General features: G+C 38.0%; 1 protein-coding gene across 1 annotated transcript in view; it reads left to right on the forward strand.

The window, feature by feature from the left end:
• The window catches only part of ALDH1A2 (aldehyde dehydrogenase 1 family member A2), a 31,897-nt gene that overhangs the window by 12,992 nt on the left and 984 nt on the right, over nucleotides 1-17,921 (forward strand). The window contains exons 3-12 of the mRNA XM_066592540.1: nucleotides 1,442-1,582; nucleotides 2,915-3,044; nucleotides 4,893-4,954; nucleotides 9,105-9,233; nucleotides 9,353-9,466; nucleotides 14,899-15,001; nucleotides 15,097-15,281; nucleotides 15,534-15,698; nucleotides 16,657-16,814; nucleotides 17,553-17,627. Of these exons, the coding sequence (XP_066448637.1) occupies nucleotides 1,442-1,582; nucleotides 2,915-3,044; nucleotides 4,893-4,954; nucleotides 9,105-9,233; nucleotides 9,353-9,466; nucleotides 14,899-15,001; nucleotides 15,097-15,281; nucleotides 15,534-15,698; nucleotides 16,657-16,814; nucleotides 17,553-17,627 (1,262 nt within the window). The remainder of the gene's footprint in view (nucleotides 1-1,441; nucleotides 1,583-2,914; nucleotides 3,045-4,892; nucleotides 4,955-9,104; nucleotides 9,234-9,352; nucleotides 9,467-14,898; nucleotides 15,002-15,096; nucleotides 15,282-15,533; nucleotides 15,699-16,656; nucleotides 16,815-17,552; nucleotides 17,628-17,921) is intronic.

Genomic DNA, 17,921 nt, shown 5'->3' on the forward strand with positions numbered 1-17,921 from the left:
CTAACACAAGCAAAATCGGTGACCACTTGTTCTTCATATAGGTGAGGATTACAGAGGTGGAACCTACATCTGCCACACAATTCTTGCATATTGTGTATATAGAAAGACACTTGTGATGCAATGTCAAATTTATTGAGCACCATGCAACAGTTGTTTCACAATAACCCCATCAATTTTAATTAAGTATAACATGAACAGTCTCTTTAACAAAAGCCTTTTAATCAGAGTATAAACTGTGAATCTGAGAAGAGAACGCAACTAATCCGCACTCTTCACACCCTTAAAGAGTGAGTAGACTACTCTAGTAGAACATATCTGTATATACTATTCAGGTGGACATGGACACACACTAGAGGCTGGGTACATTTTGTTCAGTTCTTGTGGTCACACGCAGGTCCCAGATCCAGTCTGTCTGGCTTGCTCGCTCTCTAACTCTAGCTCTTTTAGCCCTAGATACAATTATAGTCCAGGCTGAAGTGTTGATTTTTCTGTCTCTGGCTCTTTCACTGACCAGACTATCTAAGTTTCTTTTGCTTGGCAGTCTTGACCGCACTACCCCACCCCACCCCGCTAAAGAACACCCTGCCAATCAGTGCTGACAGTTAGGATGTCTCTATGCTATGTCAGCACAGAGCACAAGCTCTTATGGTGTTTTACTCTCTATACCCTGTTTGACAACTGGAAGACTCCATCTCTCTGGCAATCGAGTGAGCATGACAGCACTACTAGGAGCGGCATGCTGCCAAGCTCAGAGACATGGGGGCACTCACTAAGGGTATCTATATAAAAGGGGAAGTAAGAGTTAGCCTTCTACAAGCCAAACAGTAAAGTAAAAAAAAAAATTGAGGTGGAGCTACCTGAATGAGTGAGTGGTTTGGATAAATATAGGTAGAGGAACATGCAGAAGATGTGATTCTTCTCTCTTGTTAAGATGGTAAGTCATAGAAAAGGCCTAGTCTGAAAAAGGTAAGAGTTGTGTATAATAATTACAATCTGTTACCTGTAATAGTGTCTCCCCATCCAAAACCGAGGAAGGGGCATTGCACTAGTATAAAATAAAACAGAGAAGCTGAGCCTACCTCTTGTATTGTGTTGAGCTTTATATTTCGGTCAGCTGCGCCTTTACCCATCACATATTTCTCTTCACAAGCCAAACAGCATATTATAGTGAGGAGGGCCTGTGGGACCCCCTGGCTTAAGAGCCTAATCACAGCTGCACATTACTTAAAATTGCTATTTAATGGGCTGGTTATGAATTGAGGCTAACTCATAACTTAGACTTATCATCCTAGCTTCTTATTACTTGAGAAATGTTAGACTATCCCAAACGCACCTGGAAATCTGTAACCTTTCTATGTTCCGTGATAGTGAAACGTGCTTTTGGTAAATACAGTCTGGCTGGTGGTGGTTTCTTCTGTTGATGTTGTAAATCTCTTCAAAGGCCGATGTGGACAAAGCAGTAAGAGCTGCCCGCTTGGCCTTTTCCTGGGGTTCTGTATGGAGAAGAATGGATGCATCAGAAAGGGGGAGACTCCTGGATAAACTGGCTGATTTGGTTGAAAGAGAAAGGGCTATCCTTGCTGTAAGTAAATGACATTCTTTGTGCAGTAATTTCATATAGTCTCATTTTAGTAATGCTAGCATAAGGAGTAGAGATGAGCGAGTATACTCGCTAAAGCACATTACTCGAGTGAGTAGTGCCTAAGCCAAGTATCTCTCCGCTCATCTCTAAAGATTCGGGGGGTGGCGGAGAGCGGCGAGTGAGAGTCGGAAGGAACGGAGGGGAGATCTCTCTCGCGGTCCCCCGAATCTTTAGAGACGAGCGGGGAGCCACTCGGCTAAGGCCCTACTCGCTCGAGTAATGTGCCTTAGCGAGTATACTCGCTCATCTCTAATAAGGAGCTCAACAGGTGCAATAATAAACTATCTGCCCTTTTAAACATTTTATGTACTGTAGTTGGTAATGCAGTGTTCAGTGAGTGTTTTGGCTAAGTTACTTTATTTATGGTATGCACTCTACTGTATATTCTAGTATGCATTTCCATTTTATGATGCAAGACTTAAGACTAATGTTGCATTTGATAAGTGATAATATGCTATAAGCAACATTAACACAATGTACTGTACATGGAACAGTAAGTATTTGGTGTTGCTGGATCTTCATTTATTTCTTAAACCTTGAAGTTCTACAGATGGAATTGGTGCCCATAATTATTAACAGATGTTTTTCCTTGTGAATGTGAAGCATGTCTTGCATGAGTGGCAAAAATGCTGTTCGAATAACTCAACACTGAACCAAAAATTGGTGGATCCATAGAAATAAAAAAATAACAAAATGAATTTCAAAACGCAAAAGAAAAAACTAAGTTTCCTATCTTTCGTAGATCTAACTAGGCCTAAAGTGACGTGAGTGATGTGTATTAGCAGTGAAGCCCTTGTACAGTATATAAATGTTTGAGAGTTTTGTCGTCCCCTGTTCCTCGTACCTGCTTGGTAAGAAGAATGATGGTTATTATGGCTTTTTTTTGCCAGAAGACCACAAGGCTGGTATTTTATATTTTTGAAAATGTGAGGCATTTATATACTTGTGCCAAGCCGTGCTCTGCTGCTATACCAATTGCTACTGTAATACTTCTATTACAAACCAAATAATTTTAGAGAAGTATGTAACCACTGGACTAACATCATTTTTGGAATAACTTCATATAAAACAAGGTGTCGGCTTTTAATATTTGACTCCAACCATTTGCTCATTAATTTAAAGACCTCATTTAGTATAGTAAGGTTTCCAGTAAGTGTTATTTCTCTGACTTTTATTACCTTACACAGAAGTCTAATGTATTTCAGTTTTATAATTGCTGGCTTATATTTTTACTTTATATTAGAAGTGTTGACCTTCCCGTTCACTTTTCAGACACTTGAATCCCTAAATGCTGGCAAGCCCTTTCTACAATCTTTTTATGTGGATCTTCAAGGCGTGATTAAAACATTTCGGTATTATGCTGGCTGGGCAGACAAGATACATGGCATGACCATCCCAGCGGGTAGGTTCTGACTTCTCTTACTACTAGCTCTGGGATATTTCAGTGATCTGTTTTAGTTTAACATTCCACATATATTCAACAATTATTGCGAAGATGATGTACAATCGTATACCATTACCCAAATGAATTTTCAAAATGCTTTCATACTCATGAAAACCTAGAATAGAAAATTAATCCATAAATAAGAGGAAATGACTTTGCAATCATTTTATGTCTCTTGTCTTTTAGATATTTAAAGGGTTTTTTTGGGTAAAAACTACTGACGATCTAACCACAGGTTAGGTCATCGATTAATTCCTGGGGACCCACCACTTGGGATCCCCGGCAATGAGCTGATTGCCTGGCCCGCTGTCAGTGCAGCAGGCTGGACATGCATCATAGGAGATGGCAGCGGAAGTGCTCTAGCTGGCTTCACTCCCTTTGAAATCCATGAGAGCCAAAGTAGCTATTACACTTTTATGGCTTTACTGCCTCCGAAACCAGGGATGGTCATGGATATGTAATAGCTGCTCCACCTCCTATTGCTTTCAATGGGAGTAAAGCCAGCTATGGCACTTCTGCTACCTTTCTTTTTTGATGCATGTCCAGCCTGTTGTGCTGAGAATTGGTCAGGTGATCAACTCATCCTGAGCGGTGATCATGGGAATAGGTCATCAAGAGTTTTTGCATGGAAACCTCTTTTAATGAAAGGTCCATGTATGGAGTAAAATTTCACATAAAATTAATAAAATAATGATGAATTGGTAGATGTCCTATACTATATATGATCAGATTATGATTATAGATGTATATTCAGTAGAAGGTAGAGGTCAGATGACGGGTCTCTAGCCACTGTATAGAGTGCCACACTTTGTCTGCTCTGGTGTGTCCAACATGCCATTTTATAGAGCACATTTTCAAATACTCAGCAAATAATTGTACTGAAGTGTCTACTGTAAACCTCAAAATAGTATATGTCAATTTAACAGCACTAATGAACCAAAACGTTCTGCATGGAGATATAGCAACAAATATATGTAAATGTTATTCACAATGAAATTATGCCAGATAACTCCCCTGAATGAGAACCTGGCATTTCTCAATTTTCTACATGCACAACAATGTTAACAAGTAAGGCTGCATTCAGACGAATGTATAGCGGCTCGGTTTTCACACCGAGCCGATATACATACATTGTCCCCGTGTGCAGGGGGGGGGGGGGGGGGAGGATGGAAGAGCCAGGAGCAGGAACTGAGCTCCCGCCCCCCTCTCTGCCTCCTCTCCGCCCCTCTGCACTATTTGCAATGGGGAGGGGGCGGGGCTAAGTTCTGAGAATCAGCCCTGCCCCCGTTCCGCCTCCTTTCATTGCAAATAGTGCAGAGGGGTGGAGAGGAGGCATAGAGGGGGTGGGAGCTCAGTTCCTGCTCCTGACTCTTCCATCCTCCCCCCCCCACCCCCCCTTCCCCTGCACACGAGGACAACGTATATCGGCTCGGCGTGAAAACCGAGCCGATATACGTTCATGTGAATGCACCCTAAAGTAAGAGAAACTGGCTTAAAGCGTTGGTTCACTTTATAACTATTGATGACCTATCCTTAGAATTGGCCATCAATAGTTGATCGACAGGGATCCACCACTCAGGACCCCTGCCGATCAGCTCTTTGCCAGGCTGGGTTAAGAAGTGGATAACCCCTTTTAATATTCATGTTGCTATTTCCTACATGGCATATGCATTGAAGGTATTTTTAAAATTTGATTAAAATGCAGTTTCCTTGCGTCACTAGGCCGTTCCTTCAGTTGGGTATCGCATATATGCCAACCCCAATCTTTGTGATATTACAAACCTCTGTTTATGTCTTCTGTTGTAGATGGGGATTACTTTACATTTACAAAACATGAACCTATCGGAGTGTGTGGACAGATCATCCCGGTAAGTGTCGGCAGGTTTTATTTTCATTGGGTGGCTTTGCTTACACTCGTACTCAACATGAGTCACAGCTGTGTGTTTCTTTTGATTTTGAGGAGAAAAAAAACTCTTCTGTTTCTATTTGCTGGCTTATTTCTATAAGTCTTTTTACAGCTGCTTATTTAAACAGGTGAATAGGGGTTTAACTACGTAACTTGGTAAACTGTTTCCAAGCACGGAGCTTCTTTTGGCTCGCGAATTGGAATGAAAATGTTATTGATTATTTTGCAACATATAGGAAAAACTTACAGAAACGTGTGTGTCTGGTGTATATAATACCAAGATAACCATGAAACTCCATTTTTTAAAATAGATTCTTAATATTTCATGTTCTGTTTTTTAAATATTTAATAAATAGTACTAAATATGGAAGAGAACAGTGGGTATACATTATATTTTATAAAATGAGGGATTGGACTATGCAATTACCTTAACGAATATAATCAGAAACATTCCATGTTCTAGTGCATGTGAATTACTATAGCATGAGACCAGTGGAACATTATAATCCAATTCATTTTCCCTTCTAACACACCCATGGAAAATTCTTGTGGCAGGCACACTGTATGGCTATAATATCAAAGGAAACTTGCACACTGGCTTTCATGGGAAACTCTTCCTTAATGTGGTAGTTTCCTGTAACTGGTATCTTTCGTGCATCGCATTTGTTTTGATGTCACAGTGTATGGAGAGTTAAGCGTCCTTATTTATCTGTAGAGGTGGTCAGAACCAACATTTCCAAACATGTCATTCTGCCAGTTTCCTTCTTCAAATCCTATTCATCTGTAACTAATAACATTGTGATACAGAGCAATAGTCAAAGAAATTCCTTCCTTTGACATATTGTGCAGCGTTCTAAAGTTATCATACAACTACATATAGCTTAAGGTGCACGCTGATATAGACCAAAGGATTATTTGACCACAGACTCTATATGATCCCATGTTTCCCGAGCAAAGTTGTTGGCCCATGAATACTTGCATATAACATGAAGGGTGGGAAGTTGCTAACTATTTTCCAGGGCCCTTTTAGTGATTCTTTGCTTTTCAGACCTATATATTCAACTTCATGGAGATGTTAGGGCATTTAATAAGTTTTACCCCAAGTTCCATGTTCCTTTTGAAACTACCTTTATTACAAATTAATGCATTTTAGTCCCAGAGTTCCTTTTACTGTTGAGGCTCTCAACATGGCACTGTGAAATGTCTTCCACTACATGGCAGTGGAACTGCGCTTCTATCTATGCTCTGGAAACTAACTATTTAGATTCCTTATGAAAATCCAAAAGAAACCTCTGTAGCCTCATTTGGCCACTATACTCCTTTCTATCTGTTGCCTAAAGACCTATCACTGTATTGATCCCTTAAAAATTAACTTTTATTAAAGTATTTTAAAATGATGCGCCTCGTAGACACATAAGACAGAAAGATCAAAACAAAAACACAACGTATGTATCAGTTGATGAATTAAATAGGGGGTGAAGGATGGAACATATGATACCTCCCATTTAACGCTCAACAGGTACCAAGTTGGTCCTCTCTTATAGATGACGGACCTTTAACAATGTTATTAATATACACCTATAATTGTAATAAACAATGGTGGTTCTTCATTAGAACACTAGGTTGTTATGATATTATCCACCTGTCGTTATACAAATAATGGTACCCAGTACGTCAAGATGATGGTAACTGGTTTGTACCACTAATGGTAACCAGTACGTGAAAAATAATAACTGGTACAATGGTAACTGGATCCCTCTGCCTCAGTGATTATTTCTATCTGTTGCCTACTACTTGTTACCTACTTAATGTAAGCTAGCAAGTAGAGAATGATGTAAACTGTGTGACTATAAGAACACACTACACAAATCAGACTTTAAAGGGGATATTCATGGAGTCCTTTTGTCCCTAGATAACTGCTTTAATTAAAAATGATACCTTACTTAAGAGTATAGAAAAAGGCCATACACAGAAAAGGTAAAATGCTATATGTCTACATCTCATCCCATCGGGTTTTGCACAACAAATTTTCCACATTCCTTAACACAAGTTACTCATTTCCCTTAAGTCAGCAGCAGTACTTGGCAATGTTCTTGGTCTGTGCCTAATGCTTTCACTGGATATCTGGCATTGCATTCTGTAAAACCTTGGCCAGAAAGTCAGAATGCGGGCAGCATCTATTTGAAGATTTTATTTTTTTTTTCCTTTTTGCAAGTATTGTTTAATATCTGGCTTACAAACATTTGTGAAATAAGAAAATTAAGTGTTTGGTGAAAAGTAGGCATTTTGTATATTTTTGAGTGATAAGAAATATTTAAAAAAAACATTCAGCTGCATTTATCAGATCAATTTGGTTAGGCCAATGTAGGGTCTTGTTTTCACCAGTTAAGAAAAAAATGAAGTAATGTGAAAAGTCTTCATTTTGAGTTTTTACGGAGCATGATATTTCAATATTTGATTAAATGCATAATTAAAAATTGATCTTTACAAATAATTATGATTCTAGTATTTGGATTAGAATAACATAAGGTTTTTTTTGCCTTTTACATGAAATGTTAATGAAAATAAATGTTTCTTCTTAAACAGTAATTTAAAAAAACTTTTTTTTTACAAAAAACATCCTTAAAATATACAGTAGCTGTTTGGCTAAGTACAGTAATAAAGGCTTTTGGCAATAAATAAAGTTTTATAATTACTAGCAAAAGTGCAAATAACTTTACCTAAAATGATGCTTTGCTCTAAAGTGCTGGCCACCTAGCATATTAAGGTGACTACCCACTACAGTTTTTTTTTCACTGTGAAATTTGCAGCTTTTTTTTTTTTTTTTTCTGCAGGGGTCTATGGGACTTGTAAGGTAAAAGCACGATCACGCAAAATCGCGATTTCGCGGTAAATTGCAATTTTTTTCGTGATTTTTAACATTACAAGTCCCATAGACCCCTGCAGAAAAAAAAAAGCTGCGAATTTCGCAGTGGGGAAAAAAAAACCTGTAGTGGGTAGTCACCCTTAGAAGGGACCCCCCCCCCCCCCATCTACTGCCTGTTGTCAAGTGAAAAGTGACTCCAAGGTAAATAACAGGAAACTGGGTGGTTTTTGTTTGCTTGCTGCTGGAGGGTTAGATGGAAGCAGCTGCAGAAAGGAGACAGAAGTAGAGAGACTCACACAGATGTGCTGCTGCAGCAGCTAATAGGGTTTACTGTACCAAAGCCACTGAAATCGCATCTGCACTGCTCAGTACGGCTGCATAATGTCATACTTGATTCTCTTATTTCTATGTGTGTGCTACAGAGAGTTGGGAAGCAGAATCTGCTGTTTTCTACATGTGGAAGCTATTATAGCAGCTGGTGTCCTTTCATCTCAGGGAAAACTGTAAAGTATAGATGCAGCATGCAGAGGGGAAAACTGGTGAAAAATGCCATATAATGACCAAAAATAGTGGCATTCCTCATCTACACATAGCAGCTTATTTTTAAGATAATAATAATATTTAGGAGTAAAGATAAATGGGCAGTTCAGGCACCAATGATGTCATGAGCTACCCCAAATGGGCAGTGGGAGGCCCAGAAATCTTAACACTTTTAGACAAGAGGTAATATCATGCAGATGGGCAGGGATTGGGCCATCTTCTAAAATTGAAGATTGAATATAAACACAGCCAAATGTTCAGTGGGAGTATAAAGTAAATGGTTAGCTGTAACAGGACTAATATATTATAGCAGCTGAAGGTGCCACAATACTGTATATATGTGGTTTCAATCATAGTATGGTAGAGTTGGAAGAGACCTCCAGAGTCATCAGGTCCAAACCCCTGCTCAATGCAGGATTCATTAATATTATCCCAGACAGACATCTGTCCAGCCTTTGTTTGAAGACTTCCATTGAAGGAGAGCTCTGCACCTCTTGTGGTAACCTGTTCCACTCAGTGATCACCCTCACTGTCAAAGTTTTTTTTCTAATATCTAATTTGTGTCTCCTCCCTTTCAGTTTTATCCCATTGCTTCTAGTCTTTCCTTGTGCAAATGAGAATAGTGCTGTAAATGGATTATTTCATAAACCATTTATGAATTGTCACAGCTTAAAATTCTCATCTGACCACCTGTTGTCTCCTGCAGTGGAACTTTCCTCTTCTGATGTTTGCATGGAAGATTGCACCAGCTCTGTGCTGTGGAAACACTGTAGTAATTAAACCAGCTGAACAGACACCCCTCACTGCACTCTACATGGGAGCTCTCATCAAGGAGGTAAAATGAGGCTCTAGTAATATTATGCTTTTCGCAGATACTTAAATTTAACAACTTAAAATTAACTTTATGCAGACAATCTTCACACACCATTTTTCCCTTCATTTTTATTTTACTAGGCTGGGTTTCCACCAGGAGTTGTTAATATTTTGCCAGGATATGGTCCAACTGCAGGCGCAGCAATAACTTCTCACCCTGGCATAGATAAAGTTGCATTCACTGGGTCTACAGAGGTATGTATGTACGTTTTCTGTGAATTGTGGGCAATTTCCCTGAACAGTGAATCTGCAGGGATTAGAAATGTACATGGATTCCAAATTTACCAATATGTCTCATGCATGGAAAAACCCTGCTTGCTGATAATTGCATATTATTCATGTATAAAATGAGTCGTATATTAAATCTACATAATTGATTTACTATTAACAGTATCTCCAATATTAAATGTAAATAATTCTTAATGCTCAAAGTGAATAGGCTTTATTTTTAAATTGTTTGTCTGTGTCTTCTAGTAACTCTGTACATTGTGGGAGGAAATTCATGCATAGCCTGAGGACCCACCACCTAATTTGTTGTTGGGTCATATATGCACACTTGTGAATTGTTCATTTCCACTGAGATGTCGGCACCTAGTTTGATTTATTATAATTCAATCTAATTAAAAAGGTTCTGTTAAAAAAAAATTCTATACTTGCCTATTCCATCCCAGGCAGTTTACTTACCAGATCTTCACGTCACCCATCTTCTCCTGTCTCCTGCAGTCCCAGGGAAGGAGGGGGGGGGGTGGCACCTCACCTTCCTGCCGGCAGTGTCCGTTACATCACAGCCCAGCACGGAAAGCCAAGCTATTGCAGAGACTGCTCATGCAAGGGGGTCTCTGCAATAGATCAGCATTCCTGCCTAGCCAGTAAAGGCTATGTGACAGGGACGTGACCTTCACTGACCTTAGGAAGAGAATGCGAGGAATGCTGGCTTCATTACAAGCCGGCCAGCTTGGGGTGACGTGACCCGGGGCACTGCAGAAGCTCATGGAGGAAAAGACGCTGTACGAAGACTGCCTGTAGGGGAATAAGTGGGTATAGATTTTTTTTTTTTTTTTTTTTTTTTTTTTAAATGACAAAATCCCCTTAAACATATACTGTTGACTTATAATGTGACAAAGGGACTTCAGGATCCTAAAGCGCAGCGGCCCTAGTTAATGAGATCTTAATCTTCAGCACATATTTTTAGGCCAACATGCAAACACCAGAAGACCAGGGTTCCACAAGTTGAAGCTAGTTTTAGTGGCAACATTTCATTCTTTCATTCCTACCTACCAAGAACCATGACCTTTTTTTTATCTTCAACAAACCCAGTCATATATGGGTTTGTTTCTTGCAGGACAAGTTGTATTTTTAATGTCACCATTTATTGCATTGAAAAACTTCTTCTAAAAACATTTTTCTGGGGTGAAATGCAATAAGAAGCAATTCGGTCATTTTAATTTTTTTTTATTTTTTATTTTTTTGTGTTTTTTGCAGCATCAACTGTGTAACTTAAAAAAAAAACACCTCTTATTTTATAGTTAAAATTATGGCTACTCCAGATTCATATAGTTTTTAAAACTTTGACATCTTCAGAGACCCATAATTTGGTATCATCTTGGGGTACCTGCAACTTTTTGACTATTTTGATTACTTTAGTCCTTTTTTTGTTTTTTATTTAATTTTTTACAGGGGAAGAGGAGCATGAGGAGACCCCCCCCCCCCCCCCCCCCCCACACACACACACAATCCCGGTGTTATGTATTTTATTATACTAATAAATGGGGGGAAAAGTACTAATGAGTATTTCATTTGGCCCTTAGCTGCTATAGCAACCACTCAAAATCCCATGATCACATAGCAATGGGAGCCAAGAGGTGTAGTGGGGGATGGATTAGATGCCATGACCACTATTGACGGTGACATCTAAGGTGTTATATGGCCGAGAGAAGAGTTATCTCCATCCTGATTGCTGTAATCTGTCATCAGCTATATAACACAGACAACAGTTGCCGCATATGTAGTGGGTTCAGCCCCTGAACCTACTTCATACACTTTCCTGCGACATCCAATAGATGTTGGGAAGGGGTTAAAACAAGCTTTTAATGTGAAGTGGTAAGTAACACAAATATGACAAAAGGGTATCTTAAGATTCTAAGTAATAACAGATGTATCTTTTTATATAACACTAGACTGGCATAAACTGTTCCATATTCCAGATTTCTAGCAACCGTGGTTAACATTATCACATCTTTAATACACTTACTATAATAACAATTTGTAAATATAGGGCTTTACTTTCAATTAATGAAGAAAATGCTTTCAGGAAAGGAAAGTGCACCCCTCCCCGTCATGACAGCTTTATACCCGTACTGAGGGACTGTCACATTAAAGCCACAGCTTGTAAATTCCTAAATTGGCAATTCCTTCAGGTACCTGGCTTTTGGAGACTTGATTCCTATTTCTCAGTAAACTAATGATAAATCTAACTGTCCAAAAGGCAAATGGATGCAGCTCTAACTATTCTGAACATGGGGCTATTCTGGATTTTCCACTATTTGTTGTAGACAATTGTAAGTAGATATTAAACTTCTACAGTAGATTTTAACAGTTTTTAGAATCCCAAACTAGCTGAAGATTAATAAAATGCCCTTTTTTAAGTATCTGCCATTTGCTAACAGCATTTGGTTAGTAGTCAATAGGCTGGTTTGCCTGGGGGTAGATGTTGGTGACAGCCTACCATTCAGAAACTGCTTGGTACATTTTTCTAGTGTTCATGGGGTATAAAATAGATCTTGATGATTTTTGAGACTAGTGGTACTTGAGCAGTTTATTACGATTGTAATTATTTTCATCATGTAGCTCAAAGTAAATGATGGTAATGAATTTATATCCATATCTGACCTATAGACAAAGATTACTTATCTCTCACTCAATATGGTTTTCCAATGTCAATGATTTTTGGGTAGGTTGTCCAGGGAAAAAAGGTGCCGTCACTCTAGCTATTGCAAGTCCTAAATGGTCAGCTGTTACCACTGGAGAAGCGGTGCCCATTCAGACACCATTGTGACAAGACCCTTAGAGTGGGAACTGCACTTTGCAGCAGACTTTAAAACCGGCTAGGCTTTGTTCACATAAAATCTTTTTCTATGCAAGTGCAATCTGATTTTTTTAATTGGACTGAACATGCATGGAAATAAAACCATTGAAATCAATGTGTTCTATTCACATAAGCCCTTTTTTTTTTTTTTTTTTTTTTTTTTTTTTTTTACTCTGATGTATAATACAAGCCTGATTTTCGGATGAGCATTGCCTGTTCAAGTCACTGCGTGTAGTAAAAGTAACGGATTGCACTTGCATAGCATGTGAGTGTGTTCTCTTTTTTTTTCTTCTTCTTTTTTTTTTTTTTTTTTAAGCACCCATTGACTTAATAGTAGTTTTAAAAAAGATCAATTGAGCCACCTTCGGGTTTTTTTTTTTTTTGGTTTTGTTTTTTAAACATGAATTTAAGAATGAATGACACTCATCCATGAAAAAGGCATGAAAAATAGGCCAGATTTTCACAAATTGCACTCACTTGTATGAATAATGTCTAATAGGAAGTGATCCCAGGAAAGATCTCTCCCTCTATAATTTCCGATTGTTTTAATGGGGCACAACCATCCATTGAGGATAAAATTGTAGATTACTGTAAAAGTAATTTAGAAAATGGGATTAGTTAAGAATATAAAGAATCCTAGAAAGGTTACATAAGCCACCATTTGTGTTGGTCTAGTTATGGTTGGGTTATTACTGCTTCAGTAAAGGAGAACTTCAGTTATCTGTCACTTCTTACATTCCTGCATAAATAGCTTGGAAAGGCGTGAAGGTCAAGTCCTCTAGCTATCTACTATAATACTGTAGAGTATGTTGGCATGTACATGCACAAATTAGGGATTCTACAGTCCAATACAGTGATCATAGAAAAAAGCAACATCCACTATGTGATAGAGAGTGTGCTGCAATGGCCACCTAGAAGAGCCCTGATTTTGTGTTTGTTCTACAACTTTTTTTTTTTCAAGAGAAATTGCCGATTAGACATGAAAGATTGTTTTGTGGACACTTGTTAAACGAAGTTTTATGTTCTGTTATACTTGGCAATGCATTTTCTTTATACAAACTATGATCTCATCATTGCTCAAAAGATACAGTTGAAGCCATCAAAGCGCACTACAGGAGTATTGCAAGTGCTTAATGCCAAACAAATGTTTGTAGCAAACAGCTGTATTACCACTGATTCTAATTTACTCAGCAGGACTCCCTTTTCATTTCTTAAGTGAGATTAATGTCATGTATGGTATATACAGAGCATATGACCTCTGCCTAAATAATGAGTTTTTAACTTGGTTGTGCAATGCTTTTTGATAACAAATGAGGCAAAAGCAGGGTATGGTTTAAGAAGGGCTAAGACATTAGCAGAAGCCTTCGTTCTAAACATTATTGCTACTTCAAGTACTTCGAGTGGATTTATTATTGCAGATTCTAATATTTCTTGCTTTGTAAAACATATGCACAAGAAATGCTATTAAATCTTGGCTGACTTGTATATCTTAAGCCAGACGTAAACAGGCTTCGGCCATCAATTGTGGGATCACAAGTTGAAGAGCTACAGATTGCCTAAACTTACCTTAGACCTTCATAAAGCTTTTCTATTTGGTTTGTTTTACGTAGATGTGCTCAAACCCTCCCAAAATTCATTATATACATAGATTTAATATACTTCTGTATTTTACCTTGGCTTATATTGTTTGGTAATAACTGGTAATAAAGTTTCTGGAGTTGCCATAAATCTATTCTTTATTAAGATCGGTAAAAGGAAAGATGAAAATAAAAGCCAGGATATCATAGATTTTCGTAAACTATTTAATTTTCAATTTACTGGGTTTGGAAAATTATTTCAATGCAGCTTTTTGTACAATTGCACATTAATCTTTGCACAGAGCTGGAGGTAAAGCTTTGTATGTTTGGTAAAATTTCATATACTGAGCATTGACTTCAACAGTTTGATGTAAAGCAGAAGAACTCGGTGGGAAAACTGCTACCAATGATGTATGCTAAGGATTAAAATATGTATATTAACAGAATAGGTCTACTTATACAAGTCTAAAATCTTTGACCAAAAGTAACCTGAACCATATTTTTACATGTCTGATCTTCAATTATGCTCAAATTCATAGCTAATGTCCTCTGTAGCATTTTCTTTCTTTTTAATGAATAATTTCTAAACACTACAGTTAAAAAAAAGTTTGGGCAGATACATTTTATGGTTTATACAACTTTTTCTGTATAGTGTCTATATAAAGCATAATGTTCTGGGAATTCCTAGTATAAATTTACATTGCCCTAATATCAAAATGTAAAAATGGGGAACATTGGCTTTTAATTCATTGGGGATTTTTTTGGTCTTCCTCTGGATCAACGTTGGGGGTTAATAGGCTGAACTGGATGGACATATGTCTTGTTTTTCGGCCCTACTTACTATGATAATGTAATTACTTCTGGGTCAGCAGTTTGAAGAAGAAAGTTCTACAGTAAAGACTAACAGTGGATGTATTTTTGATTGTATTGGTTGTGCACTTAAAATCCTCCATGTTTTCTCATAGGTAGGAAAGCTGATTCAAGAAGCTGCAGGGAAAAGCAACCTTAAAAGAGTGACTCTTGAATTAGGCGGGAAAAGTCCCAACATTATATTTGCAGATGCCGATTGTAAGTCTGTTCTCAACCAATGTGTATTTTACTGTATAAATGTGAATTACAAAAAAATCATAATTTACATTTGATGGCCTTAATATTTCCTGCAGTGGACTATGCTGTGGAACAGGCACACCAAGGGGTCTTTTTCAACCAAGGCCAGTGTTGTACTGCAGGCTCACGAACATTTGTGGAAGACTCGATTTATGATGAGTTTGTTCGGAGGAGTGTTGAACGTGCAAAGAGGAGAATAGTTGGGAGTCCTTTTGATCCAACAACAGAACAAGGCCCACAGGTATCATGAATCTGAGAAATTGGATAACACTGCAGTTTAACAAACTGCTCCCATCACTGTTGTGAAATCATTACGCTGTTGTTCTTATTTGGCCTTTCCTCAGTCTCTCAGGGATGGAATATGGGCAAAAAGAGTATATTATGTTACACCTAGTACAGGGCCTGTGGAGAGTATTTTCATCATATCCCAAGGATGCTCTTTGCTGTTTGTTAAATCCCCGTATAACATATACTCTCTTTTTTTTCTTAACAGACTGACAAGAAGCAATATAATAAAATCCTGGATATGATTCAGTCTGGTGTTACTGAAGGTGCCAAATTGGAATGTGGTGGTAAACCTCTAGGAAGGAAGGGTTTCTTCATAGAGCCAACAGTCTTTTCTAATGTGACAGATAACATGAGGATTGCAAAGGAGGAGGTAAGAGCTTTGCAAAATAATCTACTAGTTACTTTAATACTGACTTCTTTTTTTAAACAGAAGATGGCAGAATGGCTTAAGGCCCTTTTACATGTAACGAATGTCAGGCAAACAATGCCCAAGACTTTTCCCCGTGTATACTCGCTCCTGTGCTGTTACACAGGAGTGAGTATCGCTGGATTGCTCACAGTGCAGCCAACAGGGAGGCAGGGTGGTGGAGGAGAGCTCCACTTAGTATTGTGACATTAAGATAAATTAAAGGTTTCTCTCTGCATTTTTAGCCATGGTATATTGCAGTTTAAAGGTGTGTTTAGACAGAACAATTATCGTTAAAAAAATAGCCGGATCATTGGACTTTTATTGATATTCCTTTAGTGTAAACACAGCTAACGATCAAACTATGAACGATGGTTCATTTCATAAAACCTTAGAATCCTAGCATGGTAAAGTTGGAAGATATCTCCAGGGTCATGGGTTCCAACCCCCTGCTCAATGCAGGATTCACTAAACAATTGACAGATATTTGTCCAGCCTTTGTTTGAACACTTCCATTGAAGGAGAACTTACTACCTCCCGTGGTAACCTGTTCCACTCATTGATCACCCTCACTATCAGAGTTTGATCCCATTGCTTCTAGTCTTTCCTTGTGCAAATGAGAATAGGGCTGGTCCCTCTGCACTGTGACAGCCCTTCAGATATTTGTAGACCTCTATTAAGTCTCTTCTCAGCCTTTTTTTTTTTTTTTTTTGCAACTAAACATTCCCAGATGCTTTAACTGTTCCTCATCTGCTTATCTTCATTTCATGCAGAAATGAAGTGAATGTGAACGACTGATTGATTTAGCGAGCAAACGATCTACTGCCTGTATGGCAACAATAAATTTACCTACCCCTTGCTTCTTTATGCATATGTGTTTGCTTTTTTTTTTGTATATAACACAATAGACTTTCTCTTACAGATATTTGGACCAGTACAACAAATACTAAGGTTTAAAACCATGGAAGAAGCTATAGAACGAGCCAACAATTCTGACTTTGGCCTAGTTGCAGCAGTATTTACAAATGATATCAACAAGGCCCTTACAGTGTCATCAGCAATGCAAGCTGGAACTGTGTGGTAAGAACAAATCCAGAACTTTTTTTAAATAAAAACTCTCAGAAGTTACAATGAATTCATAATGCATGAAAACTGTGTGCATGTACTTTAGCATTCTCTTGCAGTACCCCTTTAACCACTTTAAAATGGTGTATAGCACTATTGGCCCAACCGGACCTGGAGCTTTGTTGCAATTAGGTTACTCCATTCATTAACTTGCATTTGTTTTAGTCCCTTGTTATTTAGTTATTTGCTAAGTAAGCAATGCTGGTATTTTCTGCCTTTAGGCCTTTTTTTGAAAATGCAGATTCCAAATTAGCCCTTCCAAGTTCATGAAAATATTTATTGGCAATGAATCCTAATTAAAGGACACATGACGTCAGTTTTAGGTTATTAGAAACAGTGCAATTTAAGCAGTTTCTAGCCCAAGGAGCTATTTAAGGAGAACTATAAATTGAATTTTACAATTAATTTACAAATTAAATTGGTGCAATGGGGTTTCACCAGAATGCTAAATTGAGAACTGCCTATCCCAAGAGTTAGGGTTCTGGAGCTGCTAGGAATTTGAAATTTATATGAATTGCTGAGGCAAGAAGGAGGTTATTCTGTCTCTACAAATAATGTCCTGATCTTGCCTTAGTTGTTAGATATATGAATATTCGGATAAAATATAGAAAAATATACTAAAATATACTATCAGTCAATCAACTACAACTTTTTTTCTTATCTAATAACTTGTTCCTGGTTGTTAATCTACAGGATAAACTGCTACAATGCCTTAAATGCCCAGAGTCCATTTGGAGGATACAAAATGTCTGGAAACGGGAGGGAAATGTAAGTATTTTTAGTTCTTTATACAGGGACTTGATGTGCTAATGTACATGTTTGCTGCATATGGCTTTGGCATGTACACTAGTTAGGGCTGGAACTTAGGACAGGCAGCTGTCTAGAATATTAAAGAGGGTAAAAAGGACAATTTATGGAACGTAAAGAAAAATCGCAAAGCACCACCTTTAAAATTGTCCAACTAGCTGATAATGCTATAGGCGATGAGAAATGAATTATTTCCTTTACTGTATTGGTAAACGAACCATGCCTCTTGCATAGGAATAGACCTTCACCATCAGG

The sequence above is a fragment of the Eleutherodactylus coqui genome, chromosome 2 (assembly GCF_035609145.1).
Source record: "Eleutherodactylus coqui strain aEleCoq1 chromosome 2, aEleCoq1.hap1, whole genome shotgun sequence".
Classification (NCBI taxonomy): Eukaryota; Metazoa; Chordata; class Amphibia; order Anura; family Eleutherodactylidae; genus Eleutherodactylus; species Eleutherodactylus coqui.